The sequence below is a fragment of the Rhamphochromis sp. 'chilingali' genome (assembly GCF_963969265.1).
Source record: "Rhamphochromis sp. 'chilingali' genome assembly, chromosome: 10".
Classification (NCBI taxonomy): Eukaryota; Metazoa; Chordata; class Actinopteri; order Cichliformes; family Cichlidae; genus Rhamphochromis; species Rhamphochromis sp. 'chilingali'.
The window spans coordinates 25,602,561-25,625,681 of NC_137937.1; the positions used below are offsets into that span (position 1 = coordinate 25,602,561).

Sequence of the window (23,121 nt, forward strand, 5' to 3'; positions counted from 1 at the left end):
CATGGTACCTTGCAAACTAGCTTTGTTTATTTCTGAAAAGTTGTTTTACTTTAGGTTTATGGTTTCTATTTTTTCTCGCCCGATGTGAGTTTGTTTGTATCGGTTTAGATGGATAATGTGATGCTTAATTTTACCTGCTGAGCCATGTTTTTTCCCCCCTCTTATAGGTGCGGATTGAGACGGCTACAACTCTTAAACTCAATATCCTTTTGATAGGCCTATTTGAAAATAAGGGTAGTTAACTTCAGCAGCACATGAATTTATCATTCTTTTGAGTGTTATTGTAAACTGACTGCGACCTTGCAAAAGCAAATGTACAATGGTTGAGTGTATCTTGGTGAATTGCTTTAACATCTGTCTACCCTAAAGTTTGACTACTTCTTTAACTCATGATCACCTGTCGATGACTTTGAGTTCCGGACAGAACAATTCCTTCCAGTGAGTACAAGTTTCTGAAATTCAAGTTTTAGAAAACACCAAAAAAGGTTTTTTAGACATCAGTATTTATGTCTGACATTTTAAATTCTGTCTCCCTGTTTAGTATCTTGAGTCCATCTTTGGGCTGCTCTTCCAGTTGTTGCAGCAGGTAACAGAGTGCGACACTAAAATGCAGGTGCTCCATGTCATCTCCTGCGTCATCGAGAGAGTAGGCATCCAGGTAAGATGTTTGATATCAGATAGAAGTTTTCCTTAAGTAATATGCATCTTTATATTACTGCACGATGACATTTACGGTATGAAAAGTTGAGGCAAACTCCAAAGTGTCTTTGAAGGAGCCCTTGTGTTCGACATCTGAAAAGATATATTCTGGCAGTGCTCTTTGAAGTGTAACTCCACAAATTGTACTTATTGACTTGGACTCTGCAGGGGACATGTGAAGCTGTTAAAAAAACATCAAATCACAGATACAAATCACCAGTCACCTTGTACTATACCCACACCACCAAGGTAAAACGGCCATCTGTCTTAAAAGATAAAGCCCAAATCTTGATTCTTTGTAAATCACAAAGCCTCAAGCAGCGCTTGTTCTGATGTCTGCTCTCATTTACAATGAAGATACAGTCTCTCCTCTGCCACTGCAATGCTTTTGTAACCATATGGATTAGATTTTTTGAGCATCCATTAAGTTGTTTTAATCCATTTAACTGCCAGCCCTGGAAAAAAATGCCTTTCCTTTTGACCCCCCTACGTTCTATTCAGATCCATTTTAAGTGCCATCCCTTAAATAATTCCTTGACTTAAATCTGTCACAAAAATGGCTTTTATCCTAGCAAACTGTCAATCTGGTTAAGACTTCCCCCAGTCACTGGTCTTGGCTAAACTTCTAATGTCACTGGAAATCCCATTAATATTCTAACCGTTCTCATGAGGGATTTTGAACCCGCAAAGAGTGGCAGCAGTTGAGGAACTAGGCAATGAAACCACGACTATGGGTTGAGTTGAAATGAACATGATAACAGATATGAGATTTAGCTACTTTTTATGCTGTCAGTCTCACAAATGTCATCCTAGGGTGGTTTTGTGGGTCTGTTTTTCTCGCTTTTTATCTTTCTCCTCAAGGCTCCACAGCATTTTCTTTCTTTCTTTTACTGTTCTCTCTGCTCCTAGGTGGCTCCTCATAAAGGTGTAATCGAGCAAAAAATCCCAGTGTGGGGTCTTCAGCTCGGCCACATAGCCACTATAGGGAATAGAAAGGGCTAGCACAAGTCAGTACAAGAAAAGGCAGAATAGTTTCTGTAGTTGTTAATTCAGTGCCATACTCAAATGTCCTGGAGTTGGCTGGCTCCAAAGTAACTGCACCTAAATTGCACAGTGTGCCATCACATTTTGTAATTTCACACAGGAATGACAGTGATGGCATCCAATTAGTCTCTAACTACCCAGATATTTACATGATTTAAACAAAAGATTTGATGTAATCTAAGAACGGAAATGGATATGATACCATTTTGGTATTAGAACAGTGTTTTGTGAAGGATGATTGAGGACAGAGAAGTTTTTTCATGAACTGTGCATGTGTCATATCCTCTATAGTTTGGTAAAATGTAATGCCTTAGCTGCTGTGGAGCTACAGACACTGACAACATGTGTCAACAAAATTAGCTTCCATAAGAGGTTTTGCAGATTATGAAGTTGGCACATTTAATTTTCGCATTGCTGACAAACAGACTTAAAAGAAAAAAAATATCATGAATTTTCACCTACCTGTCTAGTATTTTATGTACCCAGCTTTTCCTCTGAAATGTGTTTTGAAGTGACTGATTTGGGCTTCTAGGGAGGCCGGGGAGGATAAGAGGAAAGGGATCTCAATTTCTCACTTAAACACCCCCCCCCAAAACTTTCTTATTGGATGGCTGTTTGTTTTTCTTATGCCAAGTTTGTATACAATATTAAGAAAATTTTGAGAGAAAATATGCCCGAGTAGTCTCAAAGTTTGTTTGGGCATGCAGTAAATATGCATAACACTTTGCTGAGACAGCAGCGAATCAGAATTCACCATTGTCGCTTTTTCTGCTCCCAAATGAGACTTTTAATTTCTGCAAATCCACGGGAGTCTGATGTGAATTGAACATGAGTTGCAACTGTTGTGAAACCTGCAACTTAAGTTGCAGAGCATTTTCTTTGCTTCTTATTTGCCATCTAATGTGATTCTTTTTCAGATACGGCCCTATGTAGGCTGTCTAGTTCAATACCTGCCTCTGCTCTGGAAGCAATCTGAAGAACACAACATGCTTCGGTGTGCCATACTAACTACACTTATCCAACTGGTACAGGTATGGTGCATCTCAAATTTACAATTTATTATTTTTGCATTAGTCGGTCCAGTTTTTGCAAATCGAGTATTCACACACTATTCAATTCAAATAAATTGAGTGAATTGACTGATTAGTATGAGGAGTCAAAATGTTAAACAACAAGTTGATCTGTCGTATCAACTTTACAGTGATTAAGTTTATAAGTGTGATTCACAGTTTTCTTAAAAAAACAACAACAGCACACACAAAAATCCAAAACATCAGGATTGACTAAATTTCAGTTTAGTCGTGGATTTCACAATCCCCAGAGCTTTAATCCTTGTTGTAGGTACACATTCTCAAGATCCTTTCAAAACACTCTTGGCAAAAATCTCAATATTAATATTCAGTGGTCTGTTGTTTAATTTCCCAAAGGACCCCAGGGTCACAGCTGGGGCCTCTTTCAAATAATTAATTACATTTCAACTATGAGCAAAGTCAGAAGATATCCACCTGATTTTGATTATTATTAGAATTAAAGATATCAGGAGATAATAGGAGTTGTGGGTTGTGAGAATTAAGCTGCAGATTGCAAATATCTGCAACTTAATTTGGAGATATCAGTAATGAGAAACCCCATAAACTTAAATAGTGAGAAGAACATTTGTCCCAAGAAGAATGCTGTTATGGACTGAAGGTGCTTATCTCAGACTTGAATAAGATTTGGACCCCTGTGTGGCTGCATTAGCTCATGGTGGGAAATGAAATGCCTGGTGATACAAACATGTTTCCTCTGGGAGAGTAACAAGAGTACACATCTGGCAAACGAAATGAAAATCTGCAGCTGAAGGGCCTTAGATTATCTAACTGTGTTGCCACATGCTAATTTCTTTTTTTTCATTTAATACATGCAGAAAAATGTTAATGTTTAAAAGTTAAAATGTAAGGTACAGCAGAGTATCTTGTGTTATTAACCCTTTTGTACCTGGACCTGTCCTAATGTACCCAGTCCTGTACCTGCAAAGAAGTGTGTATGGATTGTTTGGCTTAGGACCAGCTGGAACTGGCACAACCAACTCATGCCAGTCAGTGATCCAACAGCATAATAGCCGGCGTATTGGCTTACTTGCTTTTAAACTTCAGTTTTGCCTGTAGGAGGGTTTTTTTTTGTTGTTGTTTGTTTGATGGAGAGAGAAGGGTTGCACCATCTGGGGATTGAGAAATGCTGTCTTCGTTTTACACCCACATAAATGTAAGAGATGGCATATTTAGACCAAATTAATGTCATGCTATCAGTAAAACAGTGCTGACAGATCTGGAATGCTACTTTGGATCCTGTCGTCCTTCACACAGATTATTCCCCTGCTACACGCACAGAGTCATTTTTCAGCACTTCTGAAGACTTTTAAGATGTATTCTAACCATAACCAGTACTTGCCTAATCTTAACAGTTACTTTAAGCTTGCGATAATCCTAACTTTACCACAACCTCATGCTAAGTCAGGCTCTTCGTATTTGATCTTTTTTATGGGGAGTTGCTTTTTAACTGCATAAAAGGAGCTGACACCCCCAAAGTGGGACTGTGCCCAAGCACTTAGCATCATCAACAGCATCTTTCCCTTATCCTCTTCCAAATGATCTTGTGTTCTCTATAAATACACAGAGTGGATGTGTAAAGCTTAAAGTGATAGAGTGCTTTAAAAGGCCATGGTGTCAGATAGTGGTTAAGTTTTCATCAAGAGGAGTTTGTGTGTATGTGTGAAGAAAGATGGAAGTGAGGTATCAAGGGTGAGAAATGCTTCAGAGGGCATAATCCATAATTTAGAACAATTGTGTTTGTTGGCACTATAATTGGTAACTTTGAGTGCTTGACTTGTGTGTTTGTGTGTATTCTGATTTATGTAAGTATTTATTTTTTTGCTGTGTGTGCGTGTTTGTGTACTTGTCTAACTCTGCTGACAGTTTTGCTTAAAGGAAGGTTGTCTTTTGCCTTTTATGAAACAAACTTTGAACTGAATTTGGATGACTTTTTTCTTGTCAGTTCAATAACCGTGTTATTGTTTGAAGTCACTCAGACAGTGTATTCACATATATACTTACATATATACACACACGCACACAGAGATAAGGGCTGTTGACGTTAATGTGATAATAACATGTTGATGCAGACAATGCTGGACAGTTTTCAACTGAGGCGCCTGAACAATCTAAAACAAGGGACAAACTTTCAACAGCCATAGCTACATGGGTGGCTATGTCTTGCAGGCAGTTATATTGTGAGGAAGTATATGCTTAAGTCTACTTTTGGCATATTTTTTTGAGCATGCAGTACCCTTGAGATTTTTCTGGAGAATATTCTGAGCAGTATTACATAAATATACATGTGACTAAAGCAGGTCTGTTTGTCCACCTCCGTGCTGATATTGAAACGTGAAAAAACTATTGTTAAGGTGCATTTAGAAAAGATAAAGAAATCTGTGATTAATTTATGATTAGTCTCGAGCTAACTGTAGGGAATCACGCAATTAATTGCGATTAAATATTTAAACTGACAGCAGAGGGAGAAGGCTATAGTGATAGATGTATCACTCCCAAGTGCTAGCCAACATCAGGAAGAAAGAAGATGAGAACCTTGTGATTTACCAAGGGCTGAGAGAGGAGCTAGAGAAGATGTGGAAGGAGAATGTAATAGTGGTCCTGCGATAATCGGAGCACTCAGGGCAGTGATCCCCAAACTGGACAAATGGCTCCAGCAGATCCCAAGAGCCACATCTGAGATTCGTCCAGAAGAACACAGCTTAGAAAAGACAAAGATAATTCGCAGGACCCTGAAGCTCCCAGGCCTCTGGTAGACGGCCCAAGTTTGAAAGATAAAGACTGCAGGGGTTTGCTTATTGAAACGATGCCAGCTTTAGATGGTTCAACTAAATATTGACATGTGTGACTTTTTTGGCCAGGAAAGTGTACAGGGAATCTGCTTTTTTATTTTTTTTATTTTTTATTTTTTAATAATTTGAAAATGCAAACTCTGTTTCTCTGTGATATGTTGAGTGAAGCATTCAGTTTAGCTATTTCAATTATACTATGTGTTGCCAAATTGATATAGTCTATAGCCTGGTTGAAACATTAATCAAATGGTTGGTCATACTCTGGATATGTTGCTGTTGCATTTGACCCAAACACATCTGGAAAAAGGGATGCAGAATCTTTACTAGATGACCAGATTTTCCTCCAGAAACAATAACAACACTAACAATCATGTAGAGCTGAATGTGTGTTGAGCTGTGTCCTTTCTTACAGTCAAATCCAGCATTATAGCTGCGGTAATGTACCTTGAAATATGAGTTTGGTTTTAAAGTCTTCATCTTTGCTTCCAGTAGCACTGTTTTATGCCCCCTATTAGTTAAAAGCAGTGCGATACTATTGAGGTCAAAATGACACACTACTCGGTTGCTCATTCCCCTTTTCTGTGTTACAGTATGGCCACATACAGATGTCCAGTGCATTAGTAACAAAGGGCTTGTGAAGTACACTTTGCCAAGAAAAAAATCTCCCAAGGGGAAGTTGCGTCATTTCTTACTCTTGTGTCATCTTAAACGTCATTAAAATCTAAACGACCAAGAAACGACCTCTGACTTAGTTCCAGGACATGCTTTTTTCCCAGAAATCGAACTTAATAGGTCCATAGTGTTTTAAAGGGATATAAAGTGAGGATTTTAAAAAATAAATCCATAAACAACTCTTGCACCCTAAGGCAAGTATTTTGCAGCCAAAGAAACATTCTGTGCTTACAAAGAGCTTCCTCCCTGTTAACCTGATTCACTGAGGTATGGTCTTTCACTAGTTGCTGGGGAAGGGTGTGTCAGGTTTTGGATAAGCCGATGTGTCTCTATTCCACACCGTTCTGCTAAAGTTATCTGCAAGGAAAACCCATTAAACTGAAGCACACAAACTGACTTCCTGTATCTTTGTGTTCTCACAGGGCCTCGGGGCAGAAAGCAAGAACCTGTACCCTTTTCTTCTTCCTGTCATCCAGTTGAGCACTGATGTTTCGCAGCCGCCACATGTGTATTTGCTGGAGGATGGGCTGGAGCTTTGGTATAGAGACATATGCAGTACACTAACATTTATGACTTGTACACACTCCCATCAGGACACTAGATACTTTGGATATAGCTGTCTTTGTCACTCTATTTCACCGGAGTCCTTTTCTCATGTTAAACATCAGCCTCATTTACTGACTCTCAGTTTTCTTTTTCAAAGGCATCTATTCTTGAGTTAAATGCAGGTGTTGTTAATTCATGCAGCTCAACCACAATCTTAACTTTATCTTAATATTTGGGAATGTACCATTTTAATGAAGGTGCCTGCTACAATACACTATGTTCACTTTTGAAAATGCATTACCTCCAAAAGGTTCAGTTCAGCAGAAGAGAATTTGTCAGGGTTACCCTATATTGCTCTTTTATCATCCATTTGCTTTTTAACGTCCTACTTAATCTCTTTTCCTGTCTGCCGCGCTGGAGAGCTTCACTGTTCAGCATTCAGCATGCCGTGTCTGTCTTGCAGTAGAAACCCTCAGTCTTATATCTATTTTCCTATCTTTTAGTCTACTTGATAAACAGTGGTGCCCTATATATTTGTTTGCTTGGTTTACAGTCGAAATTGGGTTGTTTTGTTGTTATTGTTTGCTTCTAAGGTTATGTTGTGCTTATAATATCCTGATGATGTGTCAATAACACATTTAGTAAGCTACAAATGTGAATGAACTGTGTATTCAAACATTTTCTTTTTAGATCCCTAATATTAGTTCTTTTTATATAGACTACAACTTCCATTTTCTTAGTGGACTTCATTTATAGCCAAAATTTAGCCATTCGATGTTGCTTTTATGATATTTTGTCTTTTTCTTTGTACACAACCTTCATAATTCCTTGTTTTTCCTCCGTTTTAAATCCCCGTGACCTTCTTTCTCTTCCTGTAATATTTGTCGTGTTGCTGTTTCTCATCCCATGTTCTTTTGCCATCTCTAATCTAATGAACATCTCTTTTGTTACTTCTTGTTTTTTTTCTCTTTCTCTCTCATCTCATTACTTTGCCCTTGTTTGCCTCTCATCATGTCATCATGCAGGTTGGTGACTTTGGAGAACAGTCCAGCCATCACTCCAGAGCTGCTCAGAATTTTCCAGAACATGTCAGCTTTGCTAGGTGAGCTCACATGATGTTTCTTTGTTTGCTGGTTTGCCTGGCCTGGTTTATGACCACACACAAACTCCCCAAAATAACTTAATGGCATTTTATATGCAGATCACAGTATTGTTTAGAAAGGAAGCTGTCACAATAATATGAAGAATAATGTGACTATAATGCATTTTAGAGTGGGTTTCCTGTATAATGGTTATATTTATTTGTATATGTGTTGTTATGAAGAGAGAGACAAAAAACATTTCACTCCAGAAATGGTCATAACAGTGATGTAAAATTGCTGCACAACCCCCCCCCCCCAAAACAAGCCAGTGTTGTCAGATCAAATAGTTGAGAATCACAGAGAATGGGGAAGGTTGATGCAATCCATGACCGTGGACTTAATTTTCATAGTTTGATTACCTCAGGCTATTGTAGCTTGTAAAGATCAGAGTTGCGGCTTTGCAGTTGCCTCAAGGCATCAGAGTCACTACTCTTGGTCTGTAGGCAGCTGCGAGGGGTGGCAGACTGAATAGAACTGGCTGGATGATTTATCACGGGCCCACAGCACTGGGACACACCTCACATGTTCTACTCTGTAGTGGTGTATGTGTGTGGCCTTGCGTGCGATGAGGAATAGTATTGATTTAGTGCTTCTGCACATAACGAGTGATATGACCACTAGTGTAGCTTGATTGGCTTGGTGGAGCATTTGATCACTTACAGTGTGGCTGGGGAATCATGAGACAAGAGCAAAGGACTCGGGTTGACAGTTATGGATTGATGTATTAGAGGATGAGGGAATTAGAGAGGATGAGGAAAGGGGAAAGCTTGATAAAAGTTGGCATGGAGGTGGTGAATGAAAAGGAATTATTTAAAAGTGATTGCTGGAAAATTCATAAAGAGAAAGTCACATAAAAGAAAGTTTGTGCATTGGAGGAGCGTGGACATGGATGAAAGATAAGAGACGGCCTTATCTAGTGCTGAACAGAAACAGGAAACCAAGGAGATGAAAACGGCAGGAAAAGGGATGCTTTTTTTTTTTTTTTTTTCAAGGCATCACTGCTAGTTATGTTAAATTTTAGACCAATCACAGAAAATTACAGAGAGGTGGCAGGAAGGTGACAAAAACAACTACTGTTGCCAAGAAACCAAAAAAGAGAAGTGAAAAAGCATACCAAATCCTAGTGATAGAAAAACTGTTTTAAATTCAGATTAAAGTTTGTGGGTGATCACAATGAGTCCAATCATTCAGGAACATTTTCCTGAACATTTTTCAGCACAGAAGATGAACTAATAATGCAAATAACATTTATGCACTTGTAGAAGTCTTGACTGTGTGATTGAAAGACGTCAGCCCCGATTGCTTCCACTTGATTGACGAAGATCTGTCATATAATCAGCGCGTGCTGATCAGCTGCCATATTACTGGTTTAAGTGGGCTTAATGGGTGTATCGAAGGAGGGAAGACAGACTGTAATATCGATAAGAGGGTGTCAGATTAAAGAACAGCAAAAAATTGAAGGTTTAATGGTGGGAAATGAGAGACAGATACACACGGACAGATAAGGTTGTGTAGAAATGGAGATTGACAGATGGAAGTGGAAACACAAATTCCAGGAGAAAAATTAGCTCAGTCATAAAGGTATATGAGAAAATGCTGTGATGGTTGTTAGAGAATTGTGGATGAATATGATTGTCATTGTGCAAAATTATTAGATCTTTAGCAAGATGATTAGATCTTTAGGATGAAGGCTGACTTCTGTTTCCTACACAGACACACATACACATATCACTGATCACATCACATGCTCATAGACACATCAGGTGAGGAGCTTGCAGCTCCAAGATCCTGGTCCAATCAGCTCCCCTCGCAAGTTAAAATGGATTGAGCTCTGTCTTGCTTTGTTCACGGGAATAAGTCTCTAAACCAGCGCGGCCTGCGAAGCGCAGCCCTAACAATGGTATTCCACATTAGATGAAAGGTTTACTTTCACAATTCCATTCAGCACCATTTATCTCCCTAATATGCAGTTTAACTCATAAGGGCTCAAATGTGGGCTACAGCAATTAGTTTCAAATTAGGAAATTAATAGTCTATTTAGATAACAAATTGGTTATTAAAGTGATTTTGCAAGAAGAAATGCCATATTATATCATCTGTCCATCCTCCCAGTGATCCAACAGCAGCCTCATGTGTTAAAACGCTGAAAACAAATAATAATTCTTTCTCATCAGAGGCTGCAATAGAGAAACAATCTCTCTCCCTTAAGAATAGATCTTAATAGATTAAGAATAGATCCTGCTTTGCCAACATCCATCTTGGTCAATATAATGTGACTCATTTTGTGACCCAAATATGCTTATAATTATTCCCATTTTCTGTGTTTACTTCGGAGACCTTGCTCGCCTTTCTGTCAATATTTGGTTCAGTGATGATGAGTGCCACTTTACTCTGGCCATGCCAGACACATATTAATGCAAGGAAAAGGAAAAAAAAGCTTTCACATTTCTGCAGGTACAAGGAAACTGGAGTCCATTAGTATTAAAATAAATAAATAAATGAGGGGCAAATGCATTGTGTTTTTTTGTTTTTTTTTTGCTTTTTAAATACAAGTCATGTTTGTATATTCATAAAAAAGATCTGGGCTAAATCTTTGGAGTTTTCTATACGTATGTCTAATATCAAAAGGTGTTGGTAAGTTTCTAATCAATCATCTTTTCATGTTAAACTGCTTCTGTATCTAAAATAGATGTAGATTAGGTATTGATTTTGCACATATTAGCTGTTTTACCGTTTTGTCATATTAGGACTGATAATTCTTAACACAAGGGCTGTTTAATAGCTCTTATTAAGCTTTCAGCCACATCTCATTGACAACTTCTTTCTTCTTGCATCTGCTATGAGATAAAGGATCCAGTTTTTAGTCTTTCAGTCATGTCACGATTAAGCAATCTGAACTTGTCTTCTCTCTGTTGCTGTCTTTAAAGTCAAGAGTGATCAGTGGGCCTCAGTTAGTCAGGCCCCTGTTATCTTAGCTGTTATCAAATTTTCAAAAACTCTTAACAAGCGCGCTGGTTTTAAGTACTTTGCCATCAGTAGATGTTTTCACTATTGTAGCATTTGTGCATGTGTGCCGCTATTTTAGGCTATGCTTGCTGCTACGTTAATGAGTCGAATAACCCAGATGATAAGACTTTAAAATTACTGCCACTTGTCAGCCCTAAGTACTTTCTCTACAGCTTGTTGCTGTCTCTGTCTTATGTTCTTGTGAAAATCAGTTTCTCCCAAGGTTATGTTTGCATGTTTAAAGCTCATTAATTGCATTCAATGTGCTTGTGAGTGCAAGTGTCAGATAGAAATTTCAAAGCTGCTATGTTCAAAGATGATAGCTCAGAGGTATGATCACAGGTTTGAACAAATCAGGAAACACTTTGAAAAGCTGTGATTTAACGCTGGGAAGAACAAGAAGTTAAATAGAGAAACATTTTTCCTTTAAAACATGCATTTATTTCCACATACCAATGACAAATCTTATACAAGAACTAAAGTTGCCTGTGTTTTGTAATCTATCTCTTTCATCAGTCTTCAGCTAGTCATCATCTTTGGCTAGTTTTCACTAGAACATCTGGTGGTTCATTTATTTTGCCCATGGAGAGCAATGGAGGGATGTGGGCCATTGAGATAGTCTGGCTCACTAGGATGTTGGAGCTTGCCAGGTATGTGGCCTGGCCTGCCTGATAAAGAGCCCTGCTCCATCATTGCTGAACTGGAGGAGAAAATTCCCTAATTAGAATGTCAAGAGCCTTGCTTTGGCTAAATTGTTAGACTAGCACTACGCTCTGTATCACTGCCACCACACTCTGAACTAGGACACGTTTCAACTGTGTGTGGTGCTCTGACTTGTGATGATGGAGCACAAGCACAGAAGTTTCTCTCTTCTCTCTTACTGGCGTTACACTGACTAATGTCAGCAAGAAATAGAGATAAGTAGCCATTTTAATGTACTTTACTTTGTCCCTTCAGTGTTGAGAAACTCAGCAGTTCAAAGTTTTGGTCGAAAGGTTCGTAGTTTTGGTCGGAAACAAACACATTAGTGTTGTATTAATTAAAAATAAAAATAAAATTAAAAATAGCCGCACAGCAAGAAGGTCCTGAGTTCAATTCCACCATCAGGCCGGGGTCTTTCTGTGTGGAGTTTGCATGTTCTCCCCGTGTTTGCGTGGGTTCCCTCCAGGTACTCCGGCTTCCTCCCACCGTCCAAAGACATGCAGCTTGTGGGGATAGGTTAATTGGAAAATCCAAATTGTCACTAGGTGTGAATGTGAGTATGAATGGTTGTCTGTCCTTGTGTGTTAGCCCTGTGACAGACTGGCGACCTGTCCAGGGTGTACCCCGCCTCTCGCCCTACGACAGCTGGGATAGGCTCCAGCGCCCCCCGCGACGCTGAAAAGGAAAAGCGGTAGCGAATGGATGGATTAAAAATAGATATAAAACAGAAAATCACAAAATGTAGAGATCTTTAAAAACCAGTGATTGCTTATTTTCTCATAACAAGAGATATATGGAAGTCATGTGTAGCTCTTGTAGCCATATATGCTAATTTTCATAATCTTTTTGTTATTTTAGCCTGTGTCTTCAAATAGCTTTATTTTGGTCCAAATGGTCATCCAAAATTGTACGATGAGGCGTTGCAGTGTTTGCTTTTTGCCATCAATCGTTCCTGTGTAGGTTGTCTCTAGGTGCTCCGATTTTATCCCACAGTCCAAAAACATGCATGTATTTAGTGATTCTAAACTGGCCGTAGGTCTTAGTGTGAGCATGAATGTTTCTGTCTCTCTGTGTTAGCCCTGTGATAGACTTGGTGTACCCTGTGTCCCTGTTTGTGACAGCCTGGATAGGCTCCAGCTCCCTTGCAAACCTAAATTGGATAAGCAGTAAAGAAAATAGATGGTTGCATTGAATTCTAAGATGATGAATGTACAGTTAGATCAGTGGTTCCCAAACTTTGTTTTTGCTAGGCCCCCCTTTGTTTTACAAGAAAAATGTTCGCCCCCCCCCCCCCCCCCCCCCCCCCCCCCCCCGCGCGCGTGCACACGCACAAACACATCCTCCAACCACACACACCCATATTTTGCTCCATTGCGGTTTATTTCACACCTCAAACATTTAGTAAACAATTAAGCAAATACAAGTAATCTGCAATAAATTACAGGTAGTAGGAAAATAAACTACTAATGTCTACTATTAGTCCACACCTGCACGGGTATTTTTGAAAACGCAGCTGTTTCGTCCACACGTAAACGGCATTTCGAATCACCGAAAATGGAGATTTTTGAAAACTCCTTTTTTGCGTTTACGTGTGGACGAGGAATACAGAGTTCGTCACACAACGTCAAAGGTATGTGCCTTTTTTCATGTCATGCTGTGCGCCACATTATTGTTTACATGAGATGAATTGCAGAATGGCAGATAGAGACAAAATGCTGATAACTGCAGGCTTTACACGCTTGCATATACACACACAGTCAAAGGAGCTTGCAAAGAAAAGCGTCTGGACTTCTTTAAGTTACTTGAAGACGTTTCACCTCTCATCCGAGAAGCTTCTTCAGTTCTAAGGTCAAATGGTGGAGAGTCCCAGATATAAACCTAGTGGGAGTAACCCCCCACAGAGGGACAAAAGGACCCCCTGATGATCCTCTAATCGCCTGAGCCAAGGTGTGAAACTGGGTGTGGGTCCCAATCAGCCAGAGTTTCGGGTGTGTTCATTGTGAAACCTGGCCCTGCCTTATCATGGGAATTCCTGGGATCAGATGACCCAGGATGTGAGTGGGCGTTAAGGCGTCTGGGAAGGGATCTCAAAAACTGGATTATTTCCCTTTCATACTCCCGCACCAGTTGAAGGGTGTTCCTCCCAAAATTTAAGGCAATATGTCTGTGAAGGTTCTCAGTCATCCAGGTCATCGTAGTCAAAGGAGCTTGCAAAGAAAAGCGTCTGGACTTCTTTAAGTTACTTGAAGACGTTTCACCTCTCATCCGAGAAGCTTCTTCAAGTAACTTAAAGAAGTCCAGACGCTTTTCTTTGCAAGCTCCTTTGACTACGATGACCTGGATGACTGAGAACCTTCACAGACATATACACACACAGTTACTGTCCCTCTATTTACAAAGGCAGAGGCATCACGGTGTGATTATTTTACTGTAGTTGTTTTTTTCCTGTGTAATAATATTCAACATTGCTATCAATACATTTTTCAAAAAATGCCTCTCTGTGCAAAATGGGTTTAAAAACATAAACAACTGTGGGATACTGTTTGTCTGTGGTTTGAACCGGGGGAACAAATTGTGGCAGCATCAGCCTGATATTATTTGTATCCCACTGTAACTTTACTGTATAAAGAGCTAACATCTCCAAAATGTCACCAGTAGTTAGTCATCACAAGTGTTTGTGAACTAAAAATCAAGAATGTGGGATACTGTTTGTCCGTGATTTGAAGAGCCCAGTGCGTGCTCCCAACGAAGGGAAAACCAATTCTGCAGGGGAGCCCAAAGGGCAGATATGCTTCACCATATTTTCTAGTCTTTGGCTTAGAATGAAGTTGGTTTGGAAACATATTCAGCGATGCTTCATGTCTTGCCTTATATTTAAAACATTGCCAGATGAGTGACTGGTAATCAAACTAGTAGTGTCAGTATAATATTAGCCTGCCTCCTGGTTGATAAATTGAAACAGAACTGCTTCATGACCTTGCTGAAGTAATAACATACTGCTGCACACAGTCAAGTCAGAGACGCTGACAGATGAAAGATCTGTTTGCACTTGATAAGTGTTAGCTCACCGTTGTGGGCATTTTGTGTTTGTACAAGGTGATGGCCAGCAGTAAGCATAAAAAGGGGTAATGGCACCAACCAGTTCCCCACATTTGCCTTCTATCATTCTGAAAATTGTGATGAAAAAAAGTTAATTTGGCCTTAAAATGAAAAAGACATGTTATATTAAAGACCCAGCTAGGTCTCTGTTAAAACCTAGCTGGTAATGGCTTAAAAGTTCCTTTCTTGGCTGTTAGGCACTAACTATTAGTGTAGTTATTCTGTTTGGATACCAATATACAGTTATTGTTATCGACTACACTCATATTTTGATTATATTAATATGGTAATTAATTTTTCTCAAGTATGTTGGTTTGCACTGTTGTCCACAGCAAGGTCCTGGGTTTGAATCCACCATCTGGCTGGGGCCTTTATTTGTGGAGTTTCATTATCTCCATGTCTGCGTGGGTTCTCTCTGTGTACCCCCACTTCATTCCACAGTCCAAAGATGTGCACTAAGTGGTGTTAGGTTAATTATTGGTTCTAAATTACGTATGAATGTGGCACGATCCGATATCCTCGTGTCGGTGTTGTTCCCACATCATCATAATACATTTTGTTCCAGGTTCAACATTGCAAGTGACCAATCACATTGTTGTGACATCATACTTTTGCGACTTTGGAAAAAAACACCTTAAAAAAAGAATCTAATTAACGTGCAAGAAACCGCCTCTGTCCGCCGATCCAGCAATTTGAATTCTTTTCATTTCAGGATACTATTCTTTAATAAACGGTAAGCATTATACATATTGTCCTTGCAACACTGGAATGTCATAAATGAATGAATGGCTTGGCTTGCAAAAGTATGATGTCACAACAATGTGATTGGTCACTTGCAATGTTGAACCTGGAACAACATTTATTATGATGTGGGAACAACACCGACACGAGGATATCAGATCATCCATGAATGTGAGTGTGAACTGTTGTCTGTTTCTCTGTGTTAGCCTTGTGACTGTCGGGCAGCATATCCATGGTGAACCCTACCCCTCTCTGTACAGTAGCTCGAGTAGTTTCCAACCCCGCCCCCCAACCAGCCTGAATCGGATAAGCGGAAAAGAACAGATAGATGGACACAGTAAACAAAGATGAAAGTGAATTTCACTGGTATCATTTTTTTTTTCAACATATTCTATAGATATATCATTGTCTGTGGGTTTTGTTTGTTTGTTTTTGTTTTTTGTTGGGGTTTTTTTTTGGGGGGGCACAATTATCCAGTGTCATCATAGCTGTTGTGCAAAAATATTGGCCAGGCACAGCCACAGACGAATAAAGCAATCCTGCTAAGGGCTTATGAAAGTACTCTGAGGGAATTGCTAACATTTCTCATAATGTAGACTCACAGTTAACTGCCCTGTTAATGTTTCCTGGATCAATCTGAACAACCCCATTAGACGACAAGCTCTTTATTACAGGTTTCCTAACTGTAAGTAATGGCTTTGATTATAGCTATCACATACGTTGGAAATATTTCGCCTTATTTGATGCATTAATAGAGGAAACGGTAACATCTTATCATCTTTTCTTCCATTTTGATGTCATACTCCACAAGGGCTCTTCTTACAGTCTAATAACTTCAGATATACTATCCATGTTTAACCTGGAGTTCCTCATGCATTAACCAGTGTGAGATGTTTGAGACTTTTTTTTTTGCTGGCTATAGAGCTTGGAGAGCGCTTCTCATACGTTCACCTTGGAATATTTCGGAGCATTAACAAGGTCTAGTATTTATTAACACTTTGAAATAACAGACATATCATGACTTGTCACTTTTCTGTGAAGTTTTATGCATTTGAAGGCTGTTAAACCCCCCGAGCCTAGGGCTTTACTGATCTCCAACTTTTTGTAGCTGGCTGACTAGAATAAGCCCAACAAACATTATCTGTTCTTGTTGTGCTTCATTGCAGATTTTGGCACAGCTTTTTTGCTATCTGTTCACTTTCCTTACTTTGCAAACATTTTCACCCTAATCACAGATTATAAACTGAAAATTGTGGAATAGTGGAATTGTGGAATATGACCACGTTTTAGAAGTACCCAGGAACCATTAGTGGTACTTCAGGGACTGTTATCGCAGTCAGATGTGAGTCTCATTTCCCAGCTAATGTTGATAACTGAAGCTGATTTTGCAGCATATGCCCAGGGCTATGAAGGATGTACTCACTAAAGCTTAATCAGTGCTTTAGCATCTGTTTTTGTGACTATTTGATTATGACGGTGTGTGCGTGGAGGGGGTGATTGTGTCCTCCCTTCCCACATCTTTGTTAAAATTTAATTGCTTTTATAGTGTTTGGCAAAACAGCCTATTCTGATTTAGACTAATTTGTATTCCTTAGGCTTTTCAAATATTTTGTCCATGGGCATTTCTATGCATGGAAGGAGAAAATATTAAAATAATTTCTCTATAATTCAATTGCATCCAAATCTTACTAATTAATAAAAAAAGTTTCCTTGTGCCCAGCTGTGTGTTCTGCACTTTTGGTGAGCGCTTTGCTGGAAACCTGAGGAAGTGCATTGTCCTCTTCAAAAACATTTGAAAGAGTATTTTTTACCCCTTAGCTGTAAAAGGCTGATGGGATAGTGGCGTCATCGTATCGAACAGGCGGCCTTCATCATGGACACCTAAGTTTGTGAATGTGATAACTCGAGAACGAAGTAACGTAGGAGTTTGAAACTAATAGTATAGGTGTATCTCCTATGTCCCAGACTAGTTCTGATCTCACTGACCTTGACCATGACTCAGAGGTAGGGATGGGTATGTTTCAATTCCTTGGAATTGTTTGCCATTTTTGCAAACGATTCCCTTATTGATTCCAGTCGCCCCGAATGACGTCACCACTTTGCGGAGCGTCATTTACCTGGCAGGAAACACAGCGCCTTAGCGGCTCAAACGCTCAAAAGTTTGATTATATTTTACGAGAACGGATGACAACAGGGCAACTTGCAATACTTGAAAAGTAGATATTTCATTTAAGGGAGGAAACACTACGAATACGCAAAAGCATTTGCTCACAAAACACACGATGACCTTAAATGAATGTCGTGTTTTTAATTCCGCTCCGGACTCGTGAATCTCAGCAGCGGCGGTAACGTTTGCACGTCTTCTCCCGTTAATGCGGCAGGTAAATAATCAACTAACAGTGCATATTATGTTAGCACGATCTGCCTTATTACAAAACCTGCCATTACTGTGCGCTGCATTTAGGTGACCATGATGAGAGAGACAAACAGAGTCTGGCTGGCTCAGATGCTGGCAGTTCTTGCTGCAGTCTACCGTTAGTGTCTCCTTTCAGGTCAGGATAGACGAATGTCACCCAGCAGTGACTAAGTTTGTGGTAAAGGCTTGCACCCATTTGCCACAGCAGATGCCCCCGATTATCGGTAACTGAATGTGTTTAATTGTAGGCAGGGACTGGATATTCTTGTGTAATTGCTACTGAATAATTTATGTTATACTTTGTTATTGCTACAGAAGAATATTTATTTTATTATTTTACATTTACATTTTTTTTTTTTTCCTGGGGACCCTGTGACACCCCATTGAAGAGCCGTAGGCTGTGGATCTCTTAAGATCTCACTGTTGGGTTTGTAAGGCCATGTTACTCCTAAATTTCTATCTTCTTCAAAGAGAAGATATAAAACAAAGTTCTAAGCTAATTGAACTTAGTGTTCTCCTTTTTAAAAAAAAAAATCGATAAGAGAGTCGATAAAGAATCGAATCGTTAAACAGAATCGAAAATAGAATCTGAATCGTGAAAATCTTATCAATACCCATCCCTACTCAGAGGTCAACTTTTCTGAAAATCTTTGGAACAGGATAAGTCCAGAAGGAAATCACCTAGGATTTTCAAATTCATACCATAGGTCTACCTGCTAGAAGGCTGAGGGTTACCACTGGTTACTATCAACTGCAGACATTTTTTTGTTGTTCATTTGGAACCTGAGTGTTTATTTCCAGACCATCATAATTGTGCTTTCAGGATTGCACTTTTCATATCTCACTGTAGGACCAGTCACAACATAGAACCCAGGAGAGAACAACAAAGGTAGAGAATAGCATTTATCGGGCTGTTGTGTTGATGTAAAAAGAAGCCGATATGTTGAAGCTGACACACTAAATCCTCCATCCTTTTGTTCCTGCCGTATTTGTGTCACACCGAAATTGTCTGGGGATGCTGTGTGGAGATGGAAGTGAATTTACTTCCAATAACCAGAAAGATGCAGTGTTATTTTTGTCAGGCTGTTTGTATTCATACATGGGCACTGGGGGTGGCCTGAGTTCATTTGCAATCGTGAGGGATGTGAATGATGAAAGTCTTATCAAGTCCAGGCCTTGGTACTCTGGGCTGCCCAGAATAAGAATGACATTCTTTGTTTATTTTTTCTTTTAATATTAATTTGTGTGTTTTCCTCTTATGTTGATAGCTACACAAAACTCTTCTTCAAAGGGTATTACCAGAATATGTACACATCTTATCAGCTTGACATGGCAGGAGTGCTTGTGGTGGTTTCATTATGGAGGGACAGGGACTGGAGAGATGTCACAAGCATTTATCTACCTCTTATTTTGCCTTTGGCATTAAAGACAATGCAGCATGTGTAACTGTGCTTGCAGGTAAGATTAAGTATTTTTGAGTGTACTCATATGGTGTCACTGAAGTTTGATAATGGGGGTGACAGTATTTTCACAGGCATAGAAAAAAGAACAGTCTACTCTTTGTTTATATTAGAACTAGACTGTTTAGAAGAAATAGTTTTTCATCAATTGATTTTATTTTCCCTGGACTGCCTCAAAGACATTCTGGCAAACCATCAGGCGACTCAGGAGAGGAAAGCATTGCTCTACCTGCACTGTGTATAGTGCAGATGGAGCGCTGCTGACTTCAACTGAGGACATTGTCAGGTGGTGAAAAGAGTACTTCGAGGATCTCCTTAATCCTACTGACATGTCTTCTGTAGAAGAGTCTGGGGTAGAGGGGGGTGACTTGTCTATCTCCGGGAGTGAGGTCACTGAAGCAGTTTAACAGCTCCTTAGTGGCAGATCTCCTGGGTTGGATGAGGTTCGTGCCTGTACAATGTTGTGTGACGATCAGGGCCGGTACCTCTAGATTGACAGACCGAGATGGTGGGTCCCATCTTCAAGAAAAGGTTCGGAGGGTGTGCTTCAAGTATAGGGGGATCACACTCCTCCGCCCCCCTGGGAAAGTCTATGCCAGGGTGGTGGAAAGGAGTCCATCCGTCAGTAGTACCTCTGATACTGGAGGAACAATGTGGTTTTCGTCCTGGTCGTGGAACACTGGACCATCTTTACCCACTCGAGGATCCTCGAGGGGGCAAGGGAATTTGCCCAACCAGTCTACATGTCTTTTGTGGACTTGGTGAAGGGATTCGTTGCATCCGTTGCTATAGGCCATTCAGTCCTTATAAAGCCTTTGCAAGAGCTTGGTCCCTATAGCCAGCAATAAAGCGGACTAGTTTTTGGTGGGTGTTGGACTCTGCCAGGGCTGCCCTTTGTCGCCGATTCTGTCCATAATTTTGATGGACAGAATTTCTAGGTGTAGCCAAGTGGCAGAAGGCTTCCATTTGGGTGGTCTCAGAATTTTATCTCTGCTTTTTGCAGATGATGTGCTTCTGTTAGCTTCATCAGGTGACTGCCTCCAGCTCCCAATGGAGTGTTTCGCAGCTGAGTGTGAATGACAATCAGCACCTCCAAATCAGAGGCCATGGTCCTCAGCTGGAAAAGGGTGGAGTCCTGACTCTGGGTCAGGGACGAGTTCCTGCCCCAAGTGAAGGAGTTTAAGTATCTTGGGGTCTTGTTTACGAGTGAGGGGAGAAGGGAGCGTAGATAGGCAGATGGATTGGTGCTGTTATGATTGTTATGTTTGATTGCCTGCTAGGTGGCGCCTCCACGGCATAGTGAGATAATTACACCTCTGGACTGACTAATATAGGTTTGCTTGTTGGCACACACCTCCCAAGAAGTTTGTACTTTTTGATGTCTGAAATGAGTCTGTTACTAATTAGCATTGATTAGCAAATATCTGTATATCTGCATTTCACTTGTACAGTTTGGTTGTTGAGCTTTATCAACCATCTAGTTAGGGTAGAATACTCAGTCATCTTCATCACTTCTGGTTCCAAAAAAATAAATTAAAAAAATGGCAGCAACAAAATTTGGAGCACAAAATGAATAAGTGATGTCATGGTGTCTGTGTCCTTCTTTCATATTGTAAACGTTCTGATGACAGACCCATGCATATGTTTATTTAAATGATAATGATTTCTTTTTGGCAACTAAAATATGCGTGCTGCTGATCACGGCTTGGTGATCCTGTCTGCTTGGAGGTCATATCTACTGGTAGAACCTTGTACAGTCCCACTTCAAAGACAGTTTAGTAAAACAGTTAATATTAAAAAAAAAAAACTGTTAAGAAATATATGAAATAATTTTTCTAAGTTTCCTGAAAAATTTCCTGCCCTGTGTTGTGTGCATTTCAAATTTGTGGGTATTTTGGTCCTTCCAGTATCATGTAGCTCACTCAATTAAGATTTTAGGTAAGCATAACTGATCTATTGTATACACTTGAGGTACTATCTTATCAGAAAGTACACATTTAAGAAGAGGAATGAAATGCTAGTAATAACCAGCTAAAGTAATATAAAAAGCCCCGACTCTGATCAAACAGAATGCCAAATAATAGTCATTTCTTGTCAATCAATGCCTACAATGCACAACTCTGTTTTTTACCCTCTTGGGGAAGATTTGTGGTGAAACAACCTGGTTTTCCCCTCAAAGTTACTCTGTTTGGTGGATTGTAAAATAACAGACAAATGCTTAATGTAACATTCACGTCTCTTCTGAAAACTTGTTTTTCCTCTCAGAGCCCTTCATTTCAAGGTTACATATCAAACCAGATTAACCTTGTTGCCACATTTTTAGTACACCCCACTAGTTTCCCTGTCATATGAACTGAAATAGCTTTTAAACTGCGCCTGGGGTATTCACGCTAAGCTCACTCATAAAAGCCCCTTTCCATGTTTGTTCCAGTCTTGGCCTTTAGAGACCTGCTGGTAGAATCTCAGCTCAAAGCAGTTATATTAGATGCTGATCGGTTCTCACTGGAGGTTTGTTGTGAGAGCTCTGCCACCAGCCAGAGCCCACCAGTAGTTTAAATCAACCTATTTTTGGCAACTTGTAACTGTTTTCAGTTACGCAGTGTGAGTTGAGGCATATTTTGGAGAAACATGTATGAGATATTTAAGTACATACTATAGCCAACCTTAATTTTGTGTCTTGTTTCATGTATTGCATCAATTGTTTGAACATAGTTGCTTACTTAGTAGTTTTATTTTTGCAGTCACAACAAAATAAACTTGCTAAAGAGTTATGTTTAGTTTGGCATGTGCTCAGGCTATTCTATTTACCCTATATTTGTTTGTGTACAGAAACGTCTATGCAGTAATTGTCTTGTTGGCACAAATTATAATTTGCAGCTGGAGCAGGTATTGTGAAAGCGGAGGTATTGCTTTCTTTTGAATTTGATTCAGTAATGTTTAATAAAATCATTGGTGTCACTGACAGCACAGAGATGGATTAGCCACCCACATGTTTTCCTTTCCTTTCAGGTTACCTTGATGGGAATAAAATGATTTAGACACAACAAAAGAATTTCTGTCCAAGTTAAATCTATTTGAATACATTTATTTTTGAAATATTGATTTTGCTCGCTTTTAGGCTATGAAAATAATAGCTTCCATCAAATGAACTCTTTTGTGTCCTTTACTAAATAACTGCATAATGGAATTTGAAGGAGAGGAAAAGTTCCAGCATTTTCGGTCATTTGGTGAAGTATCTGGGAAACCAGCAACACAATATCTGTTTTTTACTGGGTTAGAGGTAACTATAGAGTTACTGCACATTTACTAAAATATATATTTTTAACTTAAAAAAGAATATGCATAAAAACTGTCACATGTCAAAATATGTAAATCCAGTCTCTAAGTAAGCTTGGACATTCACACCCATTTATCCATTCTCTGCGGACCTGCCATGCTCGCAATGTTCAATGAACTGACGTCTCCTTGCTCATTCACTATTAAGAAATCTGTTGCCTTGACTTTTCTTTTCTTTTTTTTATGACTTGGGCTGACCAAACGAATGCATTTCTTTCCTCTTAATGCTCTCCTCCAGTACCAATTCTACACAGAATGACATATTAAAATAGTTATTTTGACTATTTAGACATTCCTCTGTTTGCTCCTTCCTTATAATTTGCACTAACCTGTGTCTCCTTTGTGTTATATTCAATAATTGTCTACTCATTATCAATT

General features: G+C 39.5%; 1 protein-coding gene across 1 annotated transcript in view; it reads left to right on the plus strand.

The window, feature by feature from the left end:
• The window catches only part of ipo11 (importin 11), a 128,014-nt gene that overhangs the window by 65,059 nt on the left and 39,834 nt on the right, over positions 1-23,121 (plus strand). Inside the window, exons 17-22 of the mRNA XM_080893946.1 lie at positions 168-201; positions 398-438; positions 542-658; positions 2,661-2,774; positions 6,718-6,833; positions 7,867-7,943. Coding sequence (XP_080750072.1) covers positions 168-201; positions 398-438; positions 542-658; positions 2,661-2,774; positions 6,718-6,833; positions 7,867-7,943 — 499 coding nt within the window. The remainder of the gene's footprint in view (positions 1-167; positions 202-397; positions 439-541; positions 659-2,660; positions 2,775-6,717; positions 6,834-7,866; positions 7,944-23,121) is intronic.